At 58.9% G+C, this 27,956-nt stretch overlaps 3 protein-coding genes across 3 annotated transcripts; all 3 read right to left on the bottom strand.

Annotated features, from left to right (window-relative positions):
- Window positions 1-872: 872 nt before the first annotated feature.
- On the bottom strand, window positions 873-8,537 carry LOC123829991 (probable bifunctional dTTP/UTP pyrophosphatase/methyltransferase protein). Its single transcript, XM_045855907.1, is given in 10 exon segments — window positions 873-2,031; window positions 2,860-2,982; window positions 4,016-4,115; window positions 4,117-4,160; window positions 4,693-4,825; window positions 5,231-5,415; window positions 6,524-6,686; window positions 6,864-6,965; window positions 7,765-7,896; window positions 8,343-8,537. Coding segments are annotated over 10 exon segments (1,290 nt in total). The 5' UTR covers window positions 8,436-8,537; the 3' UTR covers window positions 873-1,816.
- A 1,821-nt stretch (window positions 8,538-10,358) lies between these two features.
- On the bottom strand, window positions 10,359-17,669 carry LOC123829978 (probable bifunctional dTTP/UTP pyrophosphatase/methyltransferase protein). Its single transcript, XM_045855880.1, is given in 11 exon segments — window positions 10,359-10,752; window positions 11,579-11,701; window positions 12,733-12,876; window positions 13,413-13,545; window positions 13,904-13,954; window positions 13,957-14,016; window positions 14,018-14,091; window positions 15,204-15,366; window positions 15,544-15,684; window positions 16,484-16,615; window positions 17,541-17,669. Coding segments are annotated over 11 exon segments (1,365 nt in total). The 3' UTR covers window positions 10,359-10,537.
- Window positions 17,670-18,819: 1,150 nt separating this feature from the next.
- Window positions 18,820-26,907, bottom strand: LOC123829977 (probable bifunctional dTTP/UTP pyrophosphatase/methyltransferase protein). Its single transcript, XM_045855879.1, has 9 exons — window positions 26,779-26,907; window positions 25,690-25,821; window positions 24,753-24,854; window positions 24,413-24,575; window positions 23,120-23,304; window positions 22,631-22,763; window positions 21,954-22,097; window positions 20,795-20,917; window positions 18,820-19,969 (listed from the first exon to the last, which is right to left on the bottom strand). The coding sequence occupies exons 1-9, from the start codon at window positions 26,905-26,907 to the stop codon at window positions 19,755-19,757; spliced, it is 1,326 nt and encodes a 441-aa protein (XP_045711835.1). The 3' UTR covers window positions 18,820-19,754.
- Window positions 26,908-27,956: the final 1,049 nt, after the last annotated feature.

Here is a 27,956-nt window from a genome sequence, read left to right as displayed (position 1 = left end):
CTCAGCTTCCAGGCTTCTTCTGCAGCCTGTGACGCCCACACCCTGTATTCCTGTGGCCCGTTGGTCCCCACTGACACCCCGTGTCGGTCCGCGCACTGTGTTGAAGACCCCCATGTTCCCAGGGCGCTCTGGGTGTCAGTTCGCGGCCTTACCATTGTACTAGCATGGCCCAGATCCCTGGGTTCTCCGGATTGCTGAGCAGGACCGCCCCCCACTGGGGTGGTTCAGGAGGACCTTCAGGTCTGCCCAGCGGCCCCGCGGGGTGGGTCACTGAGAAAGGGGGATGGGCAGGGGCGCCTGAGGTTAGGGAAGAGGCAGGGGCCGCTCACCCACCCTGGGCTCACCAAGGCCTGGGGTCCAGTCCTGGGAAGGCTCTGCATGGCCCTCAGGGTGATGAGGCCTGGGTGCAGTGAGCCTGGCTCAGCGTGTAAGCAACCTGGGTGCTGGGGGGCCAGCAGGCTGCTTGCGGTGGGGACCCACGGGGACCCAGGGGACCCACGAGGTCCCAGACAGTGTAGGCGAGGGGTGAGGCCGTGTGCTCTCAGGTGGTAATGTGACAGCCCGATGTCCCCAGCTGTTCCCCACCCCCCACCCCCCATAGGGCAGACGTTACCCCAGGACGACCCTCCCAGACTGTCCCGGGCCCAGGGGCACTCACACATCCCTGAACGAGCCAAGGAATGAGGGCACTGCACCCAAGGGTGGGGCTCAGCTCTGCCACCCACCCCCACCTGGGGCTGCCTGCCCATTCCTGAGAAGGAAGTCCCTTTGAGGAGAGAGACACGGGTGGTCACCCTCCCCCCCGCCCTTCTCCCTCGCCCTGAAACCCTCAGTGTTCCCACCATGTTCACAATAACCACACACTCAGGCTGTGAGTCTTCCCTTCCCATCATGTTCATTGTTTCTAAGAGCATTTCCAACAGCCGCAAAGGCAAAGATGGTGGTCTCAGGGGACCAGGGACCCTTCCCCAGTTGTCACAGGCGTTACCTGCCTGTCACTCTGCAGCCTGGGGTCTCCTGTGGGTGGGTGAGTAGGTGGGTCCTTGGCTAAGGGCTCCCTGGAAAGTGGAGGACCAAGGTGTCCATCCGGATCAGCGCATGACTGATTATCTGTGTGATTACCTACACTGTAGAAATCATCTGTGTGTGCATCTTGAAAACCAACTTCTAGATTGTCTATGAAACCCATTCTCACTCGGAAAATTATGACTACAAGCTGTGTGACTATCATCTGCTGATTTGAGCTGCGAAGGAGATTGAACAGATCCATCTGAACGATACCACCAGTCACCCTGACGACTGCCCCCCACTGCCGAGTGTGCACCCACTTTCTTACTCTTTAGGGAAACGGACACTTTACCAGGACACAGAGTCCCAGCTGCAGACTTTGGGGACATGTCGGCTGAACAATCACCTTCACCCAGTCAACCTTCTCCTGCCTAAGCTGTGATCTTGTAAAACTAGAAGTCTGGCTGGGGAGAGGAGAGAAGCGGTGGGAGGTGGTGGGAAGGGCTGGTGGAGAGAGGGCGGTGTGGGCACGGCCCGTGTTATGGAGGTCCACCTGCTGGAGGCCCCAGGCCAGGCCCCCACAGACGACGGGTGGCCCGGCATCGTGAAGGGAGGGACCCCAGTTGGCACTGCCCTTGTCCCCTGCAGCCCCACCCGCAAGCTCCAGGTGCCGCTGCTGGCCCCGTTCCTTAGCCTGGGGGTGACTCCAGCCCCTTGCAGCACACTCTCTACCTATGGGCCACGGTGGGGGACTGTGAGCCAGTGTCCCCCCAGGGGAGTGACCCTGGGACTGGCATGCGGGTGGCCGTCAGGCTCTGGTGGCCAGCACGGCATCCAGGATGGTCCCAGTGCGCACGGCCCGCACGTCGGTGAAGCCGTGCGCCTGCAGCAGGCTGCGGTACTCGCTCAGGCTGCGCTCCCTGCCCTGGAACAGCACCGTCATGTTCAGCGACATCAGCACGGCGGGCAGGGGCCTGCACTTGTCCTCGTCCAGCAGCATTTCCACCACCAGGAGGCCGCCACCTGCGTGCACAAGAGCAGCCACTGATGTCCTGCCCCGCACCCAGGAGAGGGGGCTGAGGGACTCCAGCCCTCAGGGGTACAGGCTGCAGACACATCCCTCCGGGCTGGAGAATCAGACAGGGAGGTGGAGGGGAGACAGAGAGAAAGACAGACAAGGACACAGAGAGAGACAGGGAGACAGAGACGAGACCCAGAGACCCAGGGAGACACGGGGAGACACGAAGGGAGAGACAGAGGGAGTGAGCAGGGAGAAGAAAGGGAGCAGGGACAGGTAACAAGGGCGAGGGGAAATGAGGGTGCCTGGTCCTCTGGGGGTACCCACCAGGGTCCCCTGAGGGCATGCTCTGCATAGGACACAGGAGGAAACTTTTATTATAGGAGGGGCCCCTGTGAGACCACCGGAGAACAGATGACTGGACCCTGGGCCCCAGCTGCTTGGAGCAGCAGCAGCAGCAGCCTGGCCAGGGTGAGCGGGGAGGGCAGGAAGGCGGAGTATGGGTGTGACAGGGAGACAGGGTGAGCTGAGGAGGGAGGGACTCACTGGGCTTGGCAGCCCTGGGAGGGGTCACCAGGGGCAGGAAACCAAAGGCTCCCTCAGGGCCCTGCAGGGCGGGACAGTGACACTCAGGGGAGCCAGGCTCAGGGGCACCTGTCCCAACATGCAGGCACTTGTGTCCACATCCTCCAGTCAAGAGCGAGCTCTGAAGTCTGTAAACTGAGCACCACAGGGAGTGTGGCAGGCCCCTTACGGTGCATAAACGTTACTTTTCTAAACAGTGGAGCAGTCTTCCTGTGTGTCTGAAAAGGAGGTCAAAGAGGCCGTCTCACCTGGTTTGCAGCTGCGGGAGATGCGGCTCAGCAGCTGGTGCACCTTGTCGTCGGGCCAGTTGTGCAGAACTTTGCCCAGAATGTACAGGTCGGCCTCAGGGAGGGTGTCTCGGAAAAAGTCCCCTGGTGGACACATTAAGGGCAATCACTCCATCAGGGACTCAAGAACCAGTTCTCCCCGAGACAGAAAAGGGGAGGCACCGCCTCAGAACTGAACGGAAAAGGAGTCTGCTTGCAGTGGGGGGATAGTGACCCCCGCCCAAACACAATCCAAGTCCTAACTCTGGAACCCGGGAGTGGCTCCTTCTGGAAACAGGGTGTTTGCAGGTGGGATGGGTGGAGGGTCGGAGTGGAGGCCGTCCTGGGTCAGGGTGGCCTCACATCCAGTAGCAGTGTCCTTGGAAGTGTCAGAAGAGGAGACACAGAAAGGAGGAGAAGCCACGTGGAGGTGGAGGCAGAGACGGGAGGGACGTGAGTACCAGCCCAGGGGCACCTGGAGCTCCAGGAGCTGGAAGAGGTGCAAAGGACCCTCCCTGCAGCCCCTGGAGGGACTGGGGCAGCAGGACACCTGGAATCAGAGGGCCGATCTCCAGGATGGAGGCCCAGGGAATTCCTGGGCTTTTTAGGAACCCAAGCTGTGTGATTTATATTTAGCCAAAGAAAACAAAAATACACAGGGAAACCTTTTCAGACAATTACATGCTGTTGCCCAAGGAGGAAATGTTACATTGTTACTATGCAATCGAGGGGCATGTCTCTGTCTGCCCCCAAACCTAGACTTGTTTTTCTTGTTACTCCTGAAAGGAGACAGTGTAACAGCCTCACACAGCACTGACACTGTGTCAGGGGTTTACAGGGGAATCCAGACAGCATTGGAAGTCCACAGGAGGGAGTGGGTTGGGGACAAGCAGACACTGCCTCATCTTATCTAAAGGACCCGAGTGCTGAGCATTTGTACTGGACGGGGGTCCTGCAACCTTCCCCAGGTGGAAGAAGGGCCCCTGTGCAGAAAGATGTGAGCACAGCACTCAGACACCCACCAGCACAGACACACACCTGCAGAGGCACAGACACCACACCCACGCACACACAGGGACAGGCTCCGTGTCACAGGTCACACAAGTGCTGACCAGATGCAAAGGCACAGGAGGCGTACCTGGCACGAAGCTGACCTGCCCTGTCTGGGGTCCATGGGGCTGAAAGCACACGGCATCCTCGATGACCTCTGGCAGGTCAAATACAGTCACCTTCAGACCCTGGGCACTTGCGGGCCAGTTCGTAGGCAAGGGCGCCTGTGGATCCTGCAGGTGAAATCACACACTGTACCCCTACCTGCCCTTCCCAGCACTTAGGGATGCCTGAGTGAGTTTCCAAAGGGCAACTGAGGCAAAATCAAGCAATGTTCTGGAACCTGCATTGAAGCCACTGCTGTGAAATACAGCCAGGCATGATGCAGATGGCTGGTGTCTCCTGTGGGCATTGGGGCCTCCCAAGGTTAAGACCATGAGGGTGAGCAAGGGAGTGGGGCGGGTACATAGCGTCACAAGAGAATCCTCTGGGCAAAGTTGTGGAGGTCTGGTACCATCCCTAATCCTTTCTGGTTTGTCAAAGCAGATGTGATGGCTGGTGATTCAGCAGCCACTCTGGGCCACTGGGAGGATGGGTGTGCAGAGAGAATAGGGAAATATAAGCTGGCAGCTCAGGAGTCCTTGGGGTGTTTTTCAAGAGATAACCCTGTTTTGCAGGCTCATGATCCTGTCAGTCACATGCAATATGGCACAGGAAAAGACACGCATGCAGCTGGTGACACAGACTCCCTTGGGATGTACACACCTCCCAGATCGCACGCAGAGGTGAATCCAGACAGGTCAAAGGCTGTGGACACCTGGCGGGCAGCCACCTTGGTGTGGCCGTGCATGGCCCGCATGAACTGCAACTTCTTTTCTCGATTCTGGTAGAACGACTCCTGAGGCAGAGCAGGGTGTGAGCAGGCACGCAGGCGCCGGGTGTCCTGCACCCGGGCGGCAACCCCTGCAGACATGTCCTGGGACTGGGCCTCTCTGTGCATCTGTCTGTGTCTGTCTGTCTGTCTTGTGAATCTGTGTCCCTCTCTCTGCCTCCCTGTGTGTCTGCCCTCTCCCTTCTCCGCCCCTCCACCGCCCACCCCCCCACAGTGGACTCCATCAGGACTGGTGGCATCCAGAAGGCAAACGCTCGGTGGGTTCCAAGTTTCGTGCAGCCCCAGGAAGGACACGGATCCCGTCCCCTCAAATCCTTTCCCCGACCCATGCACGGAAGGAACATCTCTGGCTGGTCACCTGATACTGGTCCTCCCCCGCTGTGCCCAGAGCCCTCTGGCACTGGATGGTACCTGATAGTGGTCCTCCCCCGCTGTGCCCAGAGCCCTCTGGCCCTGGACGGTGCCCTCCTGGACAGCAAAGTCCAGGTAGGAGAAGAAGGGCCATATGACTTCCTCGTGGATCATGACGTAGCTGTGGAGGGAGCACTCGCCGTCCGACAGCAGGTACAGGGTGGCCAGGGGCGTGTTGCTGTAACCTGCAGTGACAGGTGAGGTCCTCACAGTGAGGGTGCAGCTGGTCCCACCACCAGACCACCGCTGAGGCCCACGGAGAAGGAGCACGAACACCATCCCCCAGACTGCTGCTCACCCCATGCTGGCAGGCAGCTCCCCAGGGAGCGGGACTCAGGGGGCTCAGGTGCTGAAGGAGGGGTGAGTTCCCCCCTCAGGGGTTTCCCCCAAGGGCCCTGGGATGGTCAGTGAGCCCGGATGCACTCCTTCCACCCATCTGCTGTCTGTCCATCCATCCCTCCATCCCTCCATCCACTCCTCCATCTCCACCTTCAAGAATCCACCCACCCATTCACTGGCCTATGTGTCCATTCTTCCATGCACCCATCAGTCTCACCAGCTACCTATCCATGCTCACAGCCCCCCATCCATCCACCTGCACATCCTTCCATATGTGGTCCCACCCATCCCCCGTCCACCCTTCCGTCTTTCCAGCCAACCATGGCTCTACCCGTCCATCCATCCAACCAACCATCCATTCGACCATCCATCCATCCGTCCATCTCTTCTCTGGTCTGTTCTATATCCGTATGTTCACCCAGTGCTCCTGACTCTCCACCTACCCATCGCCCCATCCACCCACTATCATCTGCACCTTCCACTACACATCTGTCTTGTTCCTTCTGTCCTTCCTTCCACCTCCCCTGGATCCATCTGTCTGCTTTCTCCCCACCCACCCTTCCATCCACTATATCTGTCCATCCATCCGTTTATCTATGTGCCTCTCATCTCTCTACCCTCTATCTCGTCTCTCTCTCTGACTCAACCCCTGTCTGTGTTGTGCACACAGAAAAGTCCTGTTTCTTCCATGTCTCTGGAGGTCCCTCACTGACACAGCCCCTCTGACAGCAGAGACGTGAGGGGTCACTATACATGCACACACACACACACACACACACACCCCTTTTCCTTTCTTCCATCCGACCTCTCTCCCACCCTCTGGGAAACAGCCAGGCATCTGGGGCAGAGGGGCAGCCCATTAGGTCATCCCTGATGGGCTCAGAGACCACGTCCACTCAGTGACCTGCTTCTACCTTCTGAGATTCTCCACGGAACACCTCCGAGTCCCCTCACCTCCCTCTGTCTTCTCCAGCAGGCCCAGGGCTGCACAGACGTCCAGCAGCTGACCAGTTCCACCCTCAGAGGCATCGATTTTCCTGGCAACGTCCACCGCACTCAGGGGGCCTTCGTCTCTCAGCACATCAAACACCTTCATCTTGCAAGCCGTGAACAGGGCCTGGGCGGGAATAGCAGCTCAGTGAGACCCCCCCTGGGACCTGAGGGGGGAGCGTGGCCCAGGGAGACGTGGACCTCAGACGCCTGGTCTCCAGGACACAAACAAGATGAGCTCCCGGGGTTTCGGACCCGGGTTGTCCCCTCCCTCCCGGCCACCCCAGGGCCCTCCGCAGGTCACCTTGGACACCTTGAAGCCGTCTATCAGTTCCAATATGACAGTCGGGGGGAGGCTCTGCACCGTGGGGTTACCATCTGCGTCCTCCACAGCCTTCCCGTGTTTCTGCAGAAACCCGAGCTCAGCTTCAGAAGGGACACATTTCTGTGGTGTGGTGCACACAGACGGCCTCACTGCTGGTGTCTGGGCTCACTTGGGAGAGCAAGGCCCGTGTGCCCCCTCATGCTGGGTGGGGACAAGCGTGTGGGCCCCATACAGTCCCCCAACATGTGTACCCCACAGGGTCTTGGGGTGCACTTGCATACTAACCTCCCCCTGCCGAATATCAGTCTCTCAGCTCTCACTCATTTACACCAATACTCACAGTATTACCTACAATGCAGGTAGTATCCCAACTGCCGTAGGATATTACTATACCATCTAGTGATAAGCTGCACTAATGCTACACAGTGGAAGGCACCATTGGGTTCATTACAGGAAGGTATTGTACGGTAACACGGGTCATACGTGCTTTAAAAAAATGATACTGATGTAAGAATGACAATGCGCTATGACATAGCAACAAAGTAATTCACAATCCATATTATAGAGATGATACTATTAGCTGCAATAATAAGGAAGTGTTATTAGGTAACAATGTAACAGGTAAGCTACATTAAATCTTTATTGAAAATGATCCCTTCACACTGATTATGATAGTCTATGATATAGTAAAATGCAACAGACGAGACCATGCTACATGAGAGGAAGAGTATACTACACTGCTACCCTCAGCCATGAATAAGCTGCATGACTGCCCACTGTGACAGCATTTATGCAACAGGTCTCCTTCAAACCTGAGCCCCACCTTCCACCACCTCCCCTGTGGCCCCAGATCCCCAGGGGGCAGAAGCAGAGTCCTTGCCTGGTGCATGCTCCTGACCCCCTCCAGGGCCTTCTGCTTGGCTGTTTCCATGGACCATGGGAAGGGGGAGGGGGAGGAGGCTTTACTGAGATTCTCTTGAAACCTGGAAGGAACCACCGTGAACCTGGGCCCCTGCAATGGGAGGAGAGGAGCTGTGAGGGGGTGAGGATTGCAGGGGTGCCCATCAGAACAGGTTGGGGGTACACCCAGTGTGGCCTCTCAGCCCCTGTGGCCGACAGTGAACTTTCCCCAATAGCCACTTCGTGCAGAGCCGGATCTCCGGACCTACAGGAAAGTGAGGTGTGCACCCCGGTCACACAAACGCCTGGGGACAGTATTGACAAAGGGGCTGGGTACACAGATCGAACCCCTGGGGGTGGAACAGCTCCCAGGACATTCCCAAGGCCAGGGTTCCACACCCACAGGGGCCCACCATCCCCAATCACCGGGCCAGGGGCACCGGGTGACCCATGCTGCACCAGTCCATGGGCCCCAGGCCCCAGGGTCACTAGGCTCCCGGATCACTAGCCTGCCCCTCGCACCCCCGAACCCGACCCGGTTCTGTCCCGGCTATTCACCGCATTCCTGAGGATGTGCTGGTGGCGCGGGGCAGCACCGGCCATCACCACACGGTTATGCAGCAGCTTCGGGATCACCCGGAACAAGCCCATGACTCTCGAGTCCGCGCCACACTCCCTGGGCCCCAAGCGGAGGGTCTGCCTCACCCCTCGTTCTGACACTGGGTCTGTGGACCTGGAGAGCTGGCCCAGGTTATTGAAGCCCCAAGCACAGGCGACCCCGCCCACACAGCCCCGCTCCAGGGCCGACCACGCCCCCAGGGCTGGTTCTCACCACTCAGCTGGGATTTCCGGGATGGATGCCACGCCCACTGCGCCTGGCACCGCCCGCCCCCGCGAGGCCCCGCCCATCAGCCAGAGCCCCGCCCCGAGCTGAGCTCAGCTTCCAGGCTTCTTCTGCAGCCTGTGACGCCCACACCCTGTATTCCTGTGGCCCGTTGGTCCCCACTGACACCCCGTGTCGGTCCGCGCACTGTGTCGAAGACCCCCATGTTCCCAGGGCGCTCTGGGTGTCAGTTCGCGGCCTTACCATTGTACTAGCATGGCCCAGATCCCTGGGTTCTCGGGATTGCTGAGCAGGACCGCCCCCCACTGGGGTGGTTCAGGAGGACCTTCAGGTCTGCCCAGCCGCCCCGCAGCGTGGGTCACTGAGAAAGGGGGATGGGCATGGGCACCTGAGGTTAGGGAAGAGGCAGGGGCCGCTCACCCACCCTGGGCTCCCCAAGGCCTGGGGTCCAGTCCTGGGAAGGCTCTGCATGTCCCTCAGGGTGATGAGGTCTGGGTACAGTGAGCCTGGCTCAGCGTGTAAGCAACCTGGGTGCTGGGGGCCAGCAGGCTGCTTGCGGTGGGGACCCACGGGGACCCAGGGGATCCACGAGGTCCCAGACAGTGTAGGCGAGGGGTGAGGCCGTGTGCTCTCAGGTGGTAATGTGACAGCCCGATGTCCCCAGCTGTTCCCCACCCCCCACCCCCATAGGGCAGACGTTACCCCAGGACGACCCTCCCAGACTGTCCCGGGCCCAGGGGCACTCACACATCCCTGAACGAGCCAAGGAATGAGGGCACTGCACCCAAGGGTGGGGCTCAGCTCTGCCACCCACCCCCACCTGGGGCTGCCTGCCCATTCCTGAGAAGGAAGTCCCTTTGAGGAGAGAGACACGGGTGGTCACCCTCCCCCCACCCTTCTCCCTCGCCCTGAAACCCTCAGTGTTCCCACCATGTTCACAATAACCACACACTCAGGCTGTGAGTCTTCCCTTCCCATCATGTTCATTGTTTCTAAGAGCATTTCCAACAGCCGCAAAGGCAAAGATGGTGGTCTCAGGGGACCAGGGACCCTTCCCCAGTTGTCACAGGCGTTACCTGCCTGTCACTCTGCAGCCTGGGGGTCTCCTGTGGGTGGGTGAGTAGGTGGGTCCTTGGCTAAGGGCTCCCTGGAAAGTGGAGGACCAAGGTGTCCATCCGGATCAGCGCATGACTGATTATCTGTGTGATTACCTACACTGTAGAAATCATCTGTGTGTGCATCTTGAAAACCAACTTCTAGATTGTATATAAAACGCATTCTCACTCGGAAAATTAGGACTACAATCTGTGTGTCTAACAGGCTGCTGATTTGAGCTGCGAAGGAGATTGAACAGATCCATCTGAACGATACCACCAGTCACCCTGACGACTGCCCCCCACTGCCGAGTGTGCACCCACTTTCTTACTCTTTAGGGAAACGGACACTTTACCAGGACACAGAGTCCCAGCTGCAGACTTTGGGGACATGTCGGCTGAACAATCACCTTCACCCAGTCAACCTTCTCCTGCCTAAGCTGTGATCTTGTAAAACTAGAAGTCTGGCTGGGGAGAGGAGAGAAGCGGTGGGAGGTGGTGGGAAGGGCTGGTGGAGAGAGGGCGGTGTGGGACACGGCCCGTGTTATGGAGGTCCACCTGCTGGAGGCCCCAGGCCAGGCCCCCCACAGACGACGGGTGGCCCGGCATCGTGAAGGGAGGGACCCCAGTTGGGCACTGCCCTTGTCCCCTGCAGCCCCACCCGCAAGCTCCAGGTGCCGCTGCTGGCCCCGTTCCTTAGCCTGGGGGTGACTCCAGCCCCTTGCAGCACACTCTCTACCTATGGGCCACGGTGGGGGACCCTGGGCCAGTGTCCCCCCAGGGGAGTGACCCTGGGACTGGCATGCGGGTGGCCGTCAGGCTCTGGTGGCCAGCACGGCATCCAGGATGGTCCCAGTGCGCACGGCCCGCACGTCGGTGAAGCCGTGCGCCTGCAGCAGGCTGCGGTACTCGCTCAGGCTGCGCTCCCTGCCCTGGAACAGCACCGTCATGTTCAGCGACATCAGCACGGCAGGCAGGGGCCTGCACTTGTCCTCGTCCAGCAGCATTTCCACCACCAGGAGGCCGCCACCTGCGTGCACAAGAGCAGCCACTGGTGTCCTGGCCGGCACCCAGGAGAGGGGACTGAGGGACTCCAGCCCTCAGGGATACAGGAGGCAGACACATCCCACCGGGCTGGAGAATCAGACAGGGAGGTGGAGGGGAGACAGAGAGAAAGACAGACAAGGACACAGAGAGAGACAGGGAGACAGAGACGAGACACGGAGACCCAGGGAGACACGGGGAGACACGAAGGGAGAGACAGAGGGAGTGAGCAGGGAGTAGAAAGGGAGCAGGGACAGGTAACAAGGTCGGGGGGAAATGAGGGTGCCTGGTCCTCTGGGGGTACCCACCAGGGCCTCTGAGGGCATGCTCTGCATAGGACACAGGTGGAAACTTTTATTATAGGAGGGGCCCCTGTGAGCCCACCAGAGAGCAGATGACTGGACCCTGGGCCCCAGCTGCTTGGAGCAGCAGCAGCAGCAGCCTGGCCAGGGGGAGGGGGGAGGGCAGGAAGGTGGAGCATGGGTGTGACAGGGAGACAGGATTAGGTGCAGAGGAAGGGACTCACTGGGCTTGGCAGCCCTGGGAGGGGTCACCAGGGGCAGGAAACCAAAGGCTCCCTCAGGGCCCTGCAGGGCGGGACAGTGACACTCAGGGGAGCCAGGCTCAGGGGCACCTGTCCCAACATGCAGGCACTTGTGTCCACATCCTCCAGTCAAGAGCGAGCTCTGAAGTCTGTAAACTGAGCACCACAGGGAGTGTGGCAGCCCCTTACGGTGCATAAACGTTACTTTTCTAAACAGTGGAGCAGTCTTCCTGTGTGTCTGAAAAGGAGGTCAAAGAGGCCGTCTCACCTGGTTTGCAGCTGCGGGAGATGCGGCTCAGCAGCTGGTGCACCTTGTCGTCGGGCCAGTTGTGCAGAACTTTGCCCAGAATGTACAGGTCGGCCTCAGGGAGGGTATCTCGGAAAAAGTCCCCTGGTGGACACATTAAGGGCAATCACTCCATCAGGGACTCAAGAACCAGTTCTCCCCGAGACAGAAAAGGGGAGGCACCGCCTCCAAACTGAATGGAAAAGGAGTCTGCTTGCAGTGGGGGGATAGTGACCCCCGCCCAAACACAATCCAAGTCCTAACTCTGGAACCCGGGAGTGGCTCCTTCTGGAAACAGGGTGTTTGCAGGTGGGATGGGTGGAGGGTCGGAGTGGAGGCCGTCCTGGGTCAGGGTGGCCTCACATCCAGTAGCAGTGTCCTTGGAAGTGTCAGAAGAGGAGACACAGAAAGGAGGAGAAGCCACGTGGAGGTGGAGGCAGAGACGGGAGGGACGTGAGTACCAGCCCAGGGGCACCTGGAGCTCCAGGAGCTGGAAGAGGTGCAAAGGACCCTCCCTGCAGCCCCTGGAGGGACTGGGGCAGCAGGACACCTGGAATCAGAGGCCCGATCTCCAGGATGGAGGCCCAGGGAATTCCTGGGCTTTTTAGGAACCCAAGCTGTGTGATTTATATTTAGCCAAAGAAAACAAAAATACACAGGGAAACCTTTTCAGACAATTACATGCTGTTGCCCAAGGAGGAAATGTTACATTGTTACTATGCAATCGAGGGCATGTCTCTGTCTGCCCCAAACCTAGACTTGTTTTTCTTGTTACTCCTGAAAGGAGACAGTGTAACAGCCTCACACAGCACTGACACTGTGTCAGGGGTTTAAGGGGAATCCAGACAGCATTGGAAGTCCACAGGAGGGAGTGGGTTGGGGACAAGCAGACACTGCCTCATCTTATCTAAAGGACCCGAGTGCTGAGCATTTGTACTGGACGGGGGTCCTGCAACCTTCCCCAGGTGGAAAGAAGGGCCCCTGTGCAGAAAGATGTGAGCACAGCACTCAGACACCCACCAGCACAGACACACACCTGCAGAGGCACAGACACCACACCCACGCACACACAGGGACAGGCTCCGTGTCACAGGTCACACAAGTGCTGACCAGATGCAAAGGCACAGGAGGCGTACCTGGCACGAAGCTGACCTGCCCTGTCTGGGGTCCATGGGGCTGAAAGCACACGGCATCCTCGATGACCTCTGGCAGGTCAAATACAGTCACCTTCAGACCTGGGTACTTGCGGGCCAGTTCGTAGGCAAGGGCGCCTGTGGATCCTGCAGGTGAAATCACACACTGTACCCCTACCTGCCCTTCCCAGGCACTTAGGGATGCCTGAGTGAGTTTCCAAAGGGCAACTGAGGCAAAAATCAAGCAATGTTCTGGAACCTGCATTGAAGCCACTGCTGTGAAATACAGCCAGGCATGATGCAGATGGCTGGTGTCTCCTGTGGGCATTGGGGCCTCCCAAGGTCAAGACCATGCAGGTGAGCAAGGGAGTGGGGCGGGTCCACAGCGTCACAAGAGAATCCTCAGGGCAAAGTTGTGGAGGTCTGGTACCATCCCTAATCCTTTCTGGTTTGTCAAAGCAGATGTGATGGCTGGTGATTCAGCAGCCACTCTGGGCCACTGGGCGGATGGGTGTGCAGGGAGAATAGGGAAATGCAAGCTGGCAGCTCAGGAGTCCTTTGGGGTGTTTTTCAAGAGATAACCCTGTTTTGCAGGCTCATGATCCTGTCAGTCACATGCAATATGGCACAGGAAACGACACGCATGCAGCTGGTGACACAGAGACTCCGTGGGGTGTACACACCTCCCAGGTCGCAGGCAGAGGTGAATCCAGACAGGTCAAAGGCTGTGGACACCTGGCGGGCAGCCACCTTGGTGTGGCCGTGCATGGCCCGCATGAACTGCAGCTTCTTTTCTCAATTCTGGTAGAACAACTCCTGAGGCAGAGCAGGGTGTGAGCAGGCACGCAGGCGCCGGGCCTCCTGTACCCGGGCGGCAACCCCTACTGACAAGTCCCTGGGACTGGGAATCTCTCTGTGCATCTGTCTGTGTCTGTCTGTCTGTCTTGTGAATCTGTGTCCCTCTCTCTGCCTCCCTGTGTGTCTGCCCTCTCCCTTCTCCGCCCCTCCGCCACCCACCCCTGCCACAGTGGACTCCATCAGGACTGGTGGCATCCACAAGGCAAACGCTCAGTGGGCTTCCAAGTTTCGTGCAGCCCCAGGACGGACACGGATCCCGTCCCCTCAGATCCTTTCCCTGACCCATGCACGGAAGGAACATCTCTGGCTGCGTCACCTGATAGTGGTCCTCCCCCGCTGTGCCCAGAGCTCTCCGACCCTGGGACGGTGCCCTCCCTGGACAGCAAAGTCCAGGTAGGAGAAGAAGGGCCAGGCGACTTCCTCGTGGGATCATGATGAGGCTGTGGAGGGAGTACTCGCCATCCGACAGCAGGTACAGGGTGGCCAGGGGCGTGTTGCTGTAACCTGAAGTGACAGGTGAGGTCCTCACAGTGAGGGTGCAGCTGGTCCCACCACCAGACCACCACTGAGGCCCACGGAGAAGGAGCACGAACACCATCCCCCAGACTGCTGCTCACCCCATGCTGGCAGGCAGCTCCTCAGGGAGCAGGCCTCAGGGGGGCTCAGGTGCTGAAGGAGGGGTGAGTTCCCCCTCAGGGGTTTCCCCCAAGGGCCCTGGGATGGTCAGTGAGCCCGGATGCACTCCTTCCATCCATCTGCTGTCTGTCCATCCATCCCTCCATCCCTCCATCCACTCCTCCATCTCCACCTTCAAGAATCCACCCATCCATTCACTGGCCTATGTGTCCATTCTTCCATGCACCCATCAGTCTCACCAGCTACCTATCCATGGTCACAGCCGCCCATCCATCCTCCTGCACATCCTTCCATCTGTGGACCCACCCATCCCCCGTCCACCCTTCCGTCTTTCCAGCCAACCATGGCACTACCCGTCCATCCATCCAACCAACCATCCATTCGACCATCCATCCATCTGTCCGTCTCTTCTCTGGTCTGTTCTATATCCGTATGTTCACCCAGTGCTCCTGACTCTCCACCTACCCATCGCCCCATCCACCCACTATCATCTGCACCTTCCACTACACATCTGTCTTCTTCCTTCTGTCCTTCCTTCCACCTCCCCACCGATCCATCTCTCTGCTTTCTCCCCACCCTTCCGTCCACTGTATGCGAGTATCCATCCATCCATCTATGTGTCTCTCATCTCTCCTCCTGCCGTCTCGTCTGTCTCTCTAAGTCAACCCCTGTCTGTGTTGTGCACACAGAAAAGTCCTGTTTCTTCCGTGTCTCTGGAGGTCCCTCACGGACACAGCCCCTCTGAGAGCAGAGACATGAGGAGTCACTATACACACACACACACACACACACACACACACACACACCCGTTTTCCTTTCCTCCATCCATCCTCTGTCCCACCCTCTGGGTCGGAAGCCAGGCATCTGGGGCAGAGGGGCAGCCCGTGAGGTCATCCCTGCTGGGCTCAGAGGCCACGTCCACTCAGTGACCTGCTTCCACCTCTTGAGATTCTCCACGGAACACCTCCGAGTCCCCTCACCTCCCTCTGTCTTGTCCAGCAGGCCCAGGGCTGCACAGACGTCCAGCAGCTGACCAGTTCCCCCCTCAGAGGCATCGATTTTCCTGGCAACGTCCGCCGCACTCAGGGGGCCTTCGTCTCTCAGCACATCAAACACCTTCATCTTGCAAGCCGTGAACAGGGCCTGGGCGGGAACAGCAGCTCAGTGAGACCCCCCCTGGGACCTGAGGGGGGAGCGTGGCCCAGGGAGCCGTGGACGTCAGACGCCTGGTCTCCAGGACACAAACACTGTGAGCTCCTGGGGTTTAGGCCCCGGGTTGTACCCTCCCTCCCGGCCACCCCAGGGCCCTCCGCAGGTCACCTTGGACACCTTGAAGCTGTCTATCAGTTCCACAATGGCAGTCGGGGGGAGGCTCTGCACCGTGGGGTTACCATCTGCATCCTCCACGGCCTTCCCGTGTTTCTGCAGAAACCCGAGCTCAGCTTCAGAAGGGACACATTTCTGTGGTGTGGTGCACACAGACGGCCTCACTGCTGGTGTCTGGGCTCACTTGGGAGAGCAAGGCCCGTGTGCCCCCTCATGCTGGGTGGGGACAAGCGTGTGGGCCCCATGCAGTCCCCCACAATGTGCACCCCACAGGGTCCTTGGGGTGCACTTGCACACTAACCTCCCCCTGCCGAATATCAGTCTCTCAGCTCTCACTCATTTACACCAATACTCACAGTATTACCTACAATGCAGGTAGTATCCCAGCTCCCGTAGCATATTACTATACCATCTAGTGATAAGCTGCATTAATGCTACACAGTGGAAGGCACCATTGTGTTCATTATAGGAAAGTATTGTATGGTAACTCGGGTTATACGTGCATTAAAATAAATAATACTGATGTAAGAATGACAATGCGCTATGACATAGCAACAAAGTAATTCACAATCTATATTATAGAAATGATACCATTAGCTGCAATAATAAGTAAGTGTTATTAGGTAACAATGTAATAGGAAAGCTACATTAATTCTTTATTGTAAATGACACCTTCACACAAATTACCGTAGTCTGTGATAGAGTAACAATGCAACAGACCTGCTACGTCAATTCTTTGTGACAAGCTGGGGCTACACAAACGCTACATGAGAGGGAAGAGTATACTACCCTGCAACCCCTCAGCCCTGAATAAGCTGCGTGACGGCACACTGTGACAGCATTTATGCAACAGGTCTCCTTCAAACCTGAGCCCCACCTTCCCCCACCTCCCCTGTGGCCCCAGATCCCCAGGTGGCAGAAGCAGAGTCCTTGCCTGGTGCATGCTCCGGACCACCTCCAGGGCCTTCTGCTTGGCTGTTTTCATGACACGTGGGAAACGGGTAGGGGAGGAGGCTTTACTGAGATTCTCTTCAAACTTGGAAGAAACCACCATGAACCTGAGCCCCTGCAATGGGGGAAGAGGGGCCGTGAGGGGGTGAGGGTCTCAGGAGTGCCCAACAGAACAGGTTGGGGTACAGCCAGTGTGGCCTCTCAGCCCCTGTGGCCGACAGTGAAGTTACCCCAATAGCCACTTCCGGCTGAGCCGGATCTCCAGACCTACAGGAAAGTGACGTGTGGACCCGGGTCACACAAACGCCTGGGGACAGTATTGACAAAGGTGCTGGGTACAGGGATCGAACCCCTGGGGGTGGAACAGCTCCCAGGACATTCCCAAGTTCACTGTTCCACCCCCTCCCCAGGGGCCCAGCACTGGAAATATAGAGCGGGTAAAAATGCCAAGGACAAAAATACGCTGTTTGAGGAAATGAGGCTCCTTTACGCGGGTCCCGTAGATATCCTCACCTAGCAAGACAGTCCCTGGTCTGTGAAAGAGGCTGGTTGTGTCCATGGCCCCCCGACTGCCCATACTGTGCACCGTGAGGACCTGGCATCAGTGACCTCTGTCCTTGCCAGCCCTGCAGATCACCCATAAAGCCCTGTCCCTCCCCCTCCCCAGCAGCCTCAGGGCAGAGGCAGCTGGGTACATGGAACCAGTTCATTTTGCCAAACGGCCACGTCATGGAGGACACCAGACCATGAGACCAGGCACAAACCCGGAGCCCAGATGGCACCGGTTCTGGCTTCCCCAGGCCCACACACCTGGACCCCAGCCACTGGGAGCTGCCCGCACGCCTCTGCCCCAGACCCCACTGCCCCGTTCCTAGCTCTGGGCCTGAACTCCATGGACCTCACACCTTGTCCCTGGTCCCCACATGCCCACCGGGCCCCAATCACAGCGCCAAGGGCACCAGGTGACCCATCTGCACCAGTCCATGGGCCCCAGGCCCCAGGGTCACTAGGCTCCCGGATCACTAGCCTGCCCCTCGCACCCCAGAACCCGACCCGGTTCTGTTCCGGCTATTCAGGGCATTCCTGGGGACCTGCTGGTGGCGCGGGGCAGCACAGGCCATCACCACACGGTTATGCAGCAGCTTCGGGATCACCCGGAACAAGCCCATGACTCTCGAGTCCGCGCCACACTCCCTGGGCCCCAAGCGGAGGGTCTGCCTCACCCCTCGTTCTGACACTGGGTCTGTGGACCTGGAGAGGTGGCCTGGTCTATTGAAGCCCCCAGCCCAGGAGACCCCGCCCACACAGCCCCGCCCCAGGGCCGACCACGCCCCCAGGGCTGGTTCTCACCACTCAGCTGGGACTTTCCGGGATGGAGGCCCCGCCCACTTCTCCTGGCCGGGCCCCGCCCCCAGGGAAGCCCCGCCCATTAGCCAGAGCCCCGCCCCGAACTGAGCTCAGCTTCCAGGCTTCTTCTGCAGCCTGTGACGCCCACACCCTGTATTCCTGTGGCCCGCTGGTCCCAACTGGCAACCCGAGTCTGTCTGCGCATTGTGTCCCTCGACTCCCAGGTCCCCAGGGCTCTCTGGGGGTCAGTTCGCGGCCTTACCATTGTACTAGCTGGACAAGGATCCCCGGGATCTCGGGATTGCTGAGCAGGACCGCCCCCACTGGGGTGGTTCAGGAGGACCTTCAGGTCTGCCCAGCAGCCACGAAGCGTGGGTCCTTGATAAGGGGGATGGGCACGGGCGCCTGAGGGTAGGGACAGAGGCAGGGGCCGCTCACCCACCCTGGGCTCCCCAAGGCCTGGGGTCCAGTCCTGGGAAGGCTCTGCATGTCCCTCAGGGTGATGAGGCCTGGGTGCAGTGAGCCTGGCTCAGCGTGTAAGCAACCTGGGTGCTGGGGGGCCAGCAGGCTACTTGGGCTGGGGACCCACGAGGGTCCCAGACAGTGTAGGCGAGGGGTGAGGCCATGTGCTCTCAGGTGGTAATGTGACAGCCCGATGTCCCCAGCTGTTCCCCACCCCCACCCCCCATAGGGCAGACGTTACCCCCAGGGACGACCCTCCCAGACTGTCCCGGGTCCAGGGGCACTCACACACCCCATGAACGAGCCAAGCGAATGAGGGAACTGCACCCAAAGGGTGGGGCTCAGCTCTGCCACCCACCCCCACCTGGGGCTGCCTGCCCATTCCTGAGAAGGAAGTCCCGTTGAGGAGAGAGACACGGGTGGCCATCCTCCCCCCACCCTTCCCCCCAAGCCCTGAAATCCACAGTGTTCGCAACGTGTTCACAATAACCAGACACTCAGGCTGTGAGTCTTCCCATCCCATTGTGTTCATTGTTTCTAAGAGCATTTCCAACAGCCACAGAGGCACAGAAAGTGGTCTCAGGGGACCAGGGACCCTTCCCTAGTTCTCACAGGTGTTACCTGCCTGTCACTCTGCAAACTGGGGTTTCCCGTAGGTCGGTGGTTCCTCGGCTAAGGGATCCCTGGAGAGTGGAGGACCAAGGTGTCCATCCAGGACAGGGCATGAGTGATTATCTGTGTGATTACCTACACTGTATCAATCATGTGTGTGTGTGCATCTTGAAAACCAACTTCCACATTGTCTATGAAACCCATTCTCACTCGGAAAATTATGACTACAAGCTGTGTGACTATCAGGCTGCTGATTTGAGCTGCGAAGGAGATTGAACAGATCCATCTGAACGATACCACCAGTCACCCTGACGACTGCCCCCCACTGCCGAGTGTGCACCCACTTTCTTACTCTTTAGGGAAACGGACACTTTACCAGGACACAGAGTCCCAGCTGCAGACTTTGGGGACATGTCGGCTGAACAATCACCTTCACCCAGTCAACCTTCTCCTGCCTAAGCTGTGATCTTGTAAAACTAGAAGTCTGGCTGGGGAGAGGAGAGAAGCGGTGGGAGGTGGTGGGAAGGGCTGGTGGAGAGAGGGCGGTGTGGGACACGGCCCGTGTTATGGAGGTCCACCTGCTGGAGGCCCCAGGCCAGGCCCCCACAGACGACGGGTGGCCCGGCATCGTGAAGGGAGGGACCCCAGTTGGCACTGCCCTTGTCCCCTGCAGCCCCACCCGCAAGCTCCAGGTGCCGCTGCTGGCCCCGTTCCTTAGCCTGGGGGTGACTCCAGCCCCTTGCAGCACACTCTCTACCTATGGGCCACGGTGGGGGACTGTGAGCCAGTGTCCCCCCAGGGGAGTGACCCTGGGACTGGAATGCGGGTGGCCGTCAGGCTCTGGTGGCCAGCACGGCATCCAGGATGGTCCCAGTGCGCACGGCCCGCACGTCGGTGAAGCCGTGCGCCTGCAGCAGGCTGCGGTACTCGCTCAGGCTGCGCGCCCTGGCCTGGAACAGCACCGTCATGTTCAGCGACATCAGCACGGCAGGCAGGGGCCTGCACTTGTCCTCGTCCAGCAGCATTTCCACCACCAGGAGGCCGCCACCTGCGTGCACAAGAGCAGCCACTGGTGTCCTGGCCCGCACCCAGGAGAGGGGGCTGAGGGACTCCAGCCCTCAGGGATACAGGAGGCAGACACATCCCACCGGCCTGGAGAGTCAGACAGGAAGGTGGAGGGGAGACAGAGAGAAAGACAGACAGGGACACACAGAGAGAGAGGGAGACAGAGACGAGACCCAGAGACCCAAGGAGACATGGGGAGACACGAAGGGAGAGACAGAGGGAGTGAGCAGGGAGAAGAAAGGGAGCAGGGACAGGTAACAGGTCAGGGGGGAATGAGGGTGCCTGGTCCTCTGGGGGTACCCACCAGGTCCTCTGAGGGCATGCTCTGCATAGGACACAGGTGGAAACTTTCATTATAGGAGGGGCCCCTGTGAGCCCACCTGGGAGCAGGTGACTGGACCCTGGGCCCCAGCTGCTTGGAGCAGCAGCAGCAGCAGCTTGGCCAGGGGGAGGGGGGAGGGCAGGAAGGTGGAGCATGGGTGTGACAGGGAGACAGGATTAGGTGCAGATGAAGGGACTCACTGGGCTTGGCAGCCCTGGCAGGGGTCACCAGGGGCAGGAAACCAAAGGCTCCCTCAGGGCCCTGCAGGGCGGGACAGTGACACTCAGGGGAGCCAGGCTCAGGGGCACCTGTCCCAACATGCAGGCACTTGTGTCCACATCCTCCAGTCAAGAGCGAGCTCTGAAGTCTGTAAACTGAGCACCACAGGGAGTGTGGCAGCCCCTTACGGTGCATAAACGTTACTTTTCTAAACAGTGGAGCAGTCTTCCTGTGTGTCTGAAGAGGAGGTCAAAGAGGCCGTCTCACCTGGTTTGCAGCTGCGGGAGATGCGGCTCAGCAGCTGGTGCACCTTGTCGTCGGGCCAGTTGTGCAGAACTTTGCCCAGAATGTACAGGTCGGCCTCCGGGAGGGTGTCTCGGAAAAAGTCCCCTGGTGGACACAAAAAGGGCAATCATTCCGTCAGGAATATGAGAACCAGTTCTCCCCGAGACAGAAAAGGGGAGGCACCGCCTCCAAACTGAACGGAAAAGGAGTCTGCTTACAGTGGGGGGATAGTGACCCCCACCCAAACACAATCCAAGTCCTAACTCTGGAACCTGGGAGTGGCTCCTTCTGGAAACAGGGTGTTTGCAGGTGGGATGGGTGGAGGGTCGGAGTGGAGGCCGTCCTGGGTCAGGGTGGCCTCACATCCAGTAGCAGTGTCCTTGGAAGTGTCAGAAGAGGAGATGCAGAAAGGAGGAGAAGCCACGTAGAGGTGGAGGCAGAGACGGGAGGGACGTGAGTACCAGCCCAGGGGCACCTGGAGCTCCAGGAGCTGGAAGAGGTGCAAAGGACCCTCCCTGCAGCCCCTGGAGGGACTGGGGCAGCAGGACACCTGGAATCAGAGGGTCGATCTCCAGGATGGAGGCCCAGGGAATTCCTGGGCTTTTTTAGGAACCCAAGCTGTGTGATTTATATTTAGCCAAAGAAAACAAAAAATACACAGGGAAACCTTTTCAGACAATTACATGCTGTTGCCCAAGGAGGAAATGTTACATTGTTACTATGCAATCGAGGGGCATGTCTCTGTCTGCCCCAAACCTAGACTTGTTTTTCTTGTTACTCCTGAAAGGAGACAGTGTAACAGCCTCACACAGCACTGACACTGTGTCAGGGGTTTACAGGGGAATCCAGACAGCATTGGAAGTCCACAGGAGGGAGTGGGTTGGGGACAAGCAGACACTGCCTCATCTTATCTAAAGGACCCAGAGTGCTGAGCATTTGTACTGGACGGGGGTCCTGCAACCTTCCCCAGGTGGAAGAAGGGCCCCTGTGCAGAAAGATGTGAGCACAGCACTCAGACACCCACCAGCACAGACACACACCTGCAGAGGCACAGACACCACACCCACGCACACACAGGGACAGGGCTCCGTGTCACAGGTCACACAAGTGCTGACCAGATGCAAAGGCACAGGAGGCGTACCTGGCACGAAGCTGACCTGCCCTGTCTGGGGTCCATCGGGCTGAAAGCACACGGCATCCTCGATGACCTCTGGCAGGTCAAATACAGTCACCTTCAGACCTGGGTACTTGCGGGCCAGTTCGTAGGCAAGGGCGCCTGTGGATCCTGCAGGTGAAATCACACACTGTACCCCTACCTGCCCTTCCCAGCACTTAGGGATGCCTGAGTGAGTTTCCAAAGGGCAACTGAGGCAAAATCAAGCAATGTTCTGGAACCTGCATTGAAGCCACTGCTGTGAAATACAGCCAGGCATGATGCAGATGGCTGGTGTCTCCTGTGGGCATTGGGGCCTCCCAAGGTCAAGACCATGCAGGTGAGCAAGGGAGTGGGGCGGGTCCACAGCGTCACAAGAGAATCCTCAGGGCAAAGTTGTGGAGGTCTGGTACCATCCCTAATCCTTTCTGGTTTGTCAAAGCAGATGTGATGGCTGGTGATTCAGCAGCCACTCTGGGCCACTGGGAGGATGGGTGTGCAGGGAGAATAGGGAAATGCAAGCTGGCAGCTCAGGAGTCTTTGGGGTGTTTTTCAAGAGATAACCCTGTTTTGCAGGCTCATGATCCTGTCAGTCACATGCAATATGGCACAGGAAACGACACGCATGCAGCTGGTGACACAGAGACTCCGTGGGGTGTACACACCTCCCAGGTCGCAGGCAGAGGTGAATCCAGACAGGTCAAAGGCTGTGGACACCTGGCGGGCAGCCACCTTGGTGTGGCCGTGCATGGCCCGCATGAACTGCAGCTTCTTTTCTCGATTGTGGTAGAAGGACTCCTGAGGCAGAGCAGGGTGTGAGCAGACACGCAGACGCCGGGCCTCCTGTACCCGGGCGTCAACCCCTACTGACATGTCCCTGGGACTGGGAATCTCTCTGTGTCTGTCTGTGTCTGTCTGTGTCTGTCTTGTGACTCTGTGTCCCTCTCTCTGCCTCCCTGTGTGTCTCTTTCTCTCCCTTCTCCACCCCTCCGCCACCCACCCTGCCACAGTGGACTCCAACAGGACTGGTGGTATCCACAAGGCAAACGCTCAGTGGCTTCCGAGTTTCGTGCAGCCCCAGGACGGACACGGATCCCATCCCCTCAGATCCTTTCCCTGACCCACGCACGGAAGGAACATCTCTGGCACATCACCTGATAGTGGTCCTCCCCCGCTGTGCCCAGAGCTCTCCGACCCTGGACGGTGCCCTCCCGGACAGCAAACTCCAGGTAGGAGAAGAAGGGCCAGGCGACTTCCTCTTGGGTCATGATGAGGCTGTGGAGGGAGTACTCGCCATCCGACAGCAGGTACAGGGTGGCCAGTGGCGTGTTGCTGTAACCTGAAGTGACAGGGGTGGTCCTCAAAGTGAGGGTGCAGCTGGTCCCACCACCAGACCACCACTGAGGCCCACGGAGAAGGAGCACGAACACCATTCCCCAGACTGCTGCTCACCCCACGCTGGCAGGCAGCTCCTCAGGGAGCAGGCCTCAGGGGGCTCAGGTGCTGAAGGAGGGGTGAGTTCCCCCTCAGGGGTTTCCCCCAAGGGCCCTGGGATGGTCAGTGAGCCCGGATGCACTCCTTCCATCCATCTGCTGTCTGTCCATCCATCCCTCCATCCCTCCATGCACTCCTCCATCTCCACCTTCAAGAATCCACCCATCCATTCACTGGCCTATGTGTCCATTCTTCCATGCACCCATCAGTCTCACCAGCTACCTATCCATGGTCACAGCCGCCCATCCATCCTCCTGCACATCCTTCCATCTGTGGACCCACCCATCCCCCGTCCACCCTTCCGTCTTTCCAGCCAACCATGGCACTACCCGTCCATCCATTCAACCAACCATCCATTCGACCATCCATCCATCTGTCCGTCTCTTCTCTGGTCTGTTCTATATCCGTATGTTCACCCAGTGCTCCTGACTCTCCACCTACCCATCGTCCCATCCACCCACTATCATCTGCACCTTCCACTACACATCTGTCTTCTTCCTTCTGTCCTTCCTTCCATCTCCCCACCGATCCATCTCTCTGCTTTCTCCCCACCCTTCCGTCTACTGTATGCGAGTATCCATCCATCCATCTATGTGTCTCTCATCTCTCCTCCTGCCGTCTCGTGTGTCTCTCTAAGTCAACCCCTGTCTGTGTCGTGCACACAGAAAAGTCCTGTTTCTTCCGTGTCTCTGGAGGTCCCTCACTGACACAGCCCCTCTGACAGCAGAGACATGTGGAGTCACTATACACACACACACACACACACACACACACACACACCCCTTTTCCTTTCTTCCATCCGACCTCTCTCCCACCCTCTGGGAAACAGCCAGGCATCTGGGGCAGAGGGGCAGCCCATTAGGTCATCCCTGATGGGCTCAGAGACCACGTCCACTCAGTGACCTGCTTCTACCTTCTGAGATTCTCCACGGAACACCTCCGAGTCCCCTCACCTCCCTCTGTCTTCTCCAGCAGGCCCAGGGCTGCACAGACGTCCAGCAGCTGACCAGTTCCGCCCTCAGAGGCATCAATTTTCCTGGCAACGTCCGCTGCACTCAGGGGGCCTTCGTCTCTCAGCACATCAAACACCTTCATCTTGCAAGCCGTGAACAGGGCCTGGGCGGGAACAGCAGCTCAGTGAGACCCCCCCTGGGACCTGAGGGGGTAGCGTGGCCCAGGGAGACGTGGACGTCAGATGCCTGGTCTCCAGGACACAAACAAGATGAGCTCCCGGGGTTTCGGCCCCGGGTTGTCCCCTCCCTCCCGGCCACCCCAGGGCCCTCCGCAAATCACCTTGGACACCTTGAAGCCCTCTATCAGTTCCACAATGGCAGTGGGGGGGAGGCTCTGCACCGTGGGGTTACCATCTGCGTCCTCCATGGCCTTCCCGTGTTTCTGCAGAAACCCGAGCTCAGCTTCAGAAGGGACACATTTCTGTGGTGTGGTGCACACAGACGGCCTCACTGCTGGTGTCTGGACTCACTTGGGAGAGTAAGGCCCGTGTGCCCCCTCATGCTGGGTGGGGACAAGCGTGTGGGCCCCATGCAGTCCCCCACAATGTGTACCCCACCTGGTCCTTGGGGTGCACTTGTATACTAACCTCCCCCTGCCGAATATCAGTCTCTCAGCTCTCACTCATTTACACCAATACTCACAGTATTACCTACAATGCAGGTAGTATCCCAGCTGCCCGTAGGATATTACTATACCATCTAGTGATAAGCTGCACTAATGCTACACAGTGGAAGGCACCATTGGGTTCATTACAGGAAGGTATTGTACGGTAACACGGGTCATACGTGCATTAAAAAAATGATACTGATGTAAAAATTACAATGCGCTATGACGTAGCAACAAAGTAATTCACAATCTATATTATAGAAATGATACTATTAGCTGCAATAATAAGTAAGTGTTATTAGGTAACAATGTAATAGGAAAGCTACATTAATTCCTTATTGTAAATGACACCTTCACACAAATTACCGTAGTCTGTGATATAGTAACAATGCAACAGACCTGCTACGTCAATTCTTTGTGACAAGCTGGGCTACACAAACGCTACATGAGAGGAAGAGTATACTACCCTGCAACCCCCAGCCCTGAATAAGCTGCATGACTGCACACTGTGACAGCATTTATGCAACAGGTCTCCTTCAAACCTGAGCCCCACCTTCCCCCACCTCCCCTGTGGCCCCAGATCCCCAGGTGGCAGAAGCAGAGTCCTTGCCTGGTGCATCCTCCTGGCCACCTCCACAACGTTCTGCTTGGCTGTTTCCATGGCATGTGGGAAACGGGTGGGGGAGGAGGCTTTAGTGAGATTCTCTTCAAACTTGGAAAGAACCACCGTGAACCTGAGCCCCTGCAATGGGAGAAGAGGGGCCGTGAGGGGGTGAGCGTCCCAGCAGTCCCCAACAGAACAGGTTGGGGTACACCCAGTGTGGCCTCTCAGCCCCTGTGGCTGACACTGAACTTTCCCCAGTAGCCACTTCTTGCAGAGCCGGATCTCGGGACCTAGAGGGAAGTGAGGTGTGCACCCCGGTCACTCAAACACCTGGGGAGAGTATTGACAAAGGGGCTGGGTACACAGATGAACCCCTGGGGGTGGAACAGCTCCCAGGACATTCCCAAGGTCACTGTTCCACCCCCACCCCGGGGCCCAGCAACTGGAAATATAGTGCCCACAAGAAATGCAAAGGACAGAAATACGCTGTTTGAGGAAATGGGGCTCCTTTATGCAGGTCCCGTAGAAATCCTCACCTAGCAAGACAGTCCCTGGTTCCTGAAGGAGGCTGGTGGTGTACAGGGTGCCCCCAAGGGCTCACACTGTGGACCCTGAGGACCTGGCATTGCCAGGGCCGTGAGGGGGTGAGCGTCCCAGCAGTGACCCCTGTCCTTGCCAGCCCTGCACAGCACCCATGGAGCCCTGTCCCTACCCCTCCCTAGCAGCCTCAGGGCAGAGGCAGCTGGGTACATGGAACCAGTTCATTTTGCCAAACGGCCACGTCATGGAGGACACCAGACCAAGAGACCAGGCACAAACCCGGAGCCCAGATGGCACCGGTTCTGGCTTCCCCAGGCCCACACACCTGGACCCCAGCCACTGGGAGCTGCCCGCACGCCTCTGCCCCAGACCCCACTGCCCCGTTCCTAGCTCTGGGCCTGAACTCCATGGACCTCACACCTTGTCCCTGGTCCCCACATGCCCACCGGGCCCCAATCACCGCGCCAGGGGCACCAGGTGACCCATCTGCACCAGTCCATGGGCCCCAGGCCCCAGGGTCACTAGGCTCTCGGATCACTAGCCTGCCCCTCGCACCCCAGAACCCGACCCGGTTCTGTCCCGGCTATTCAGGGCATTCCTGGGGACCTGCTGGTGGCGCGGGGCAGCACCGGCCATCACCACACGGTTATGCAGCAGCTTCGGGATCACCCGGAACAAGCCCATGACTCTCGAGTCCGCGCCACACTCCCTGGGCCCCAAGCGGAGGGTCTGCCTCACCCCTCGTTCTGACACTGGGTCTGTGGACCTGGAGAGCTGGCCCAGGCTATTGAAGCCCCCAGCCCAGGAAACCCCGCCCACACAGCCCCGCCCCAGGGCCGACCACGCCCCCAGGGCTGGTTCTCACCACTCAGCTGGGACTTCCTAGATTGTAGGCCCCGCCTACTGCGTCTGGCCCGCCCCGCCCCCCGCGTGGCCCCGCCCATCAGCCAGAGCCCCGCCCCGAACTGAGCTCAGCTTCCAGGCTTCTTCTGCAGCCTGTGACGCCCACACCCTGTATTCCTGTGGCCCACAGGTCCCAACTGACACCCCGTGTCGGTCCGCGCACTGTGTCCGAGGACCCCAGCTCCCCAGGGCGCGCTGGTCGTCCAGTTCGCGGCCTTGCCATTGTACTAGCCGGACATGGATCCCTGGGTTCTCGGGATTGCTGAGCAGGACCGCCCCCCACTGGGGTGGTTCAGGAGGACCTTCAGGTCTGCCCAGCCGCCCCGCGGGGTGGGTCACTGAGAAAGGGGGATGGGCAGGGGCCGCTCACCCACCCTGGGCTCCCCAAGGCCTGGGGTCCAGTCCTGGGAAGGCTCTGCATGGCCCTCAGGGTGATGAGGCCTGGGTGCAGTGAGCCTGGCTCAGCGTGTAAGCAACCTGGGTGCTGGGGGGCCAGCAGGCTGCTTGCGGTGGAGATCCACTAGGGCCCTGACAGGGAAGGGGAGGGGTGAGGCCGTGTGCTCTCAGGTGGTAATGTGACAGCCCGATGTCCCCAGCTGTTCCCACCCCACCCCCATAGGGCAGAGGTTACCCCAGGACGACCCTCCCAGACTGTCCCGGGCCCAGGGGCACTCACACACCCCTGAACGAGCCAAGGAATGAGGGCACTGCACCCAAGGGTGAGGCTCAGCTCTGCCACCCACCCCTACCTGGGGCTGCCTGCCCATTCCTGAGGAGGAAGTCCCTTTGAGGAGAGAGACACGGGTGGTCACCCTTCCCCCCACGCCCTG

This window comes from Phyllostomus hastatus, unplaced genomic scaffold (assembly GCF_019186645.2).
Source record: "Phyllostomus hastatus isolate PE091 unplaced genomic scaffold, TTU_PhHast_1.1 phas_scaffold_12, whole genome shotgun sequence".
NCBI lineage: Eukaryota > Metazoa > Chordata > Mammalia > Chiroptera > Phyllostomidae > Phyllostomus > Phyllostomus hastatus.
The sequence above is the reverse complement of the archived record's forward strand: the minus strand, read 5'-3'. Positions and strand labels throughout refer to the sequence as shown.

What these genes read in the sequence shown, in the direction of transcription:
- LOC123829977 (XM_045855879.1), bottom strand. Translation starts at nt 26,907, where the DNA reads ATGGGCTTGTTCCGGGTGATCCCGAAGCTGCTGCATAACCGTGTGGTG. An exon ending in GCAGGTCAGCTTCGTGCCAG is followed by an intron (nt 20,918 to 21,953) that starts GTACGCCTCCTG and finishes TGTGTCCACCAG; the next exon opens with GGGACTTTTTCCGAGACACC. An exon ending in CTCCCGCAGCTGCAAACCAG is followed by an intron (nt 19,970 to 20,794) that starts GTGAGACGGCCT and finishes TTGTGCACGCAG; the next exon opens with GTGGCGGCCTCCTGGTGGTG.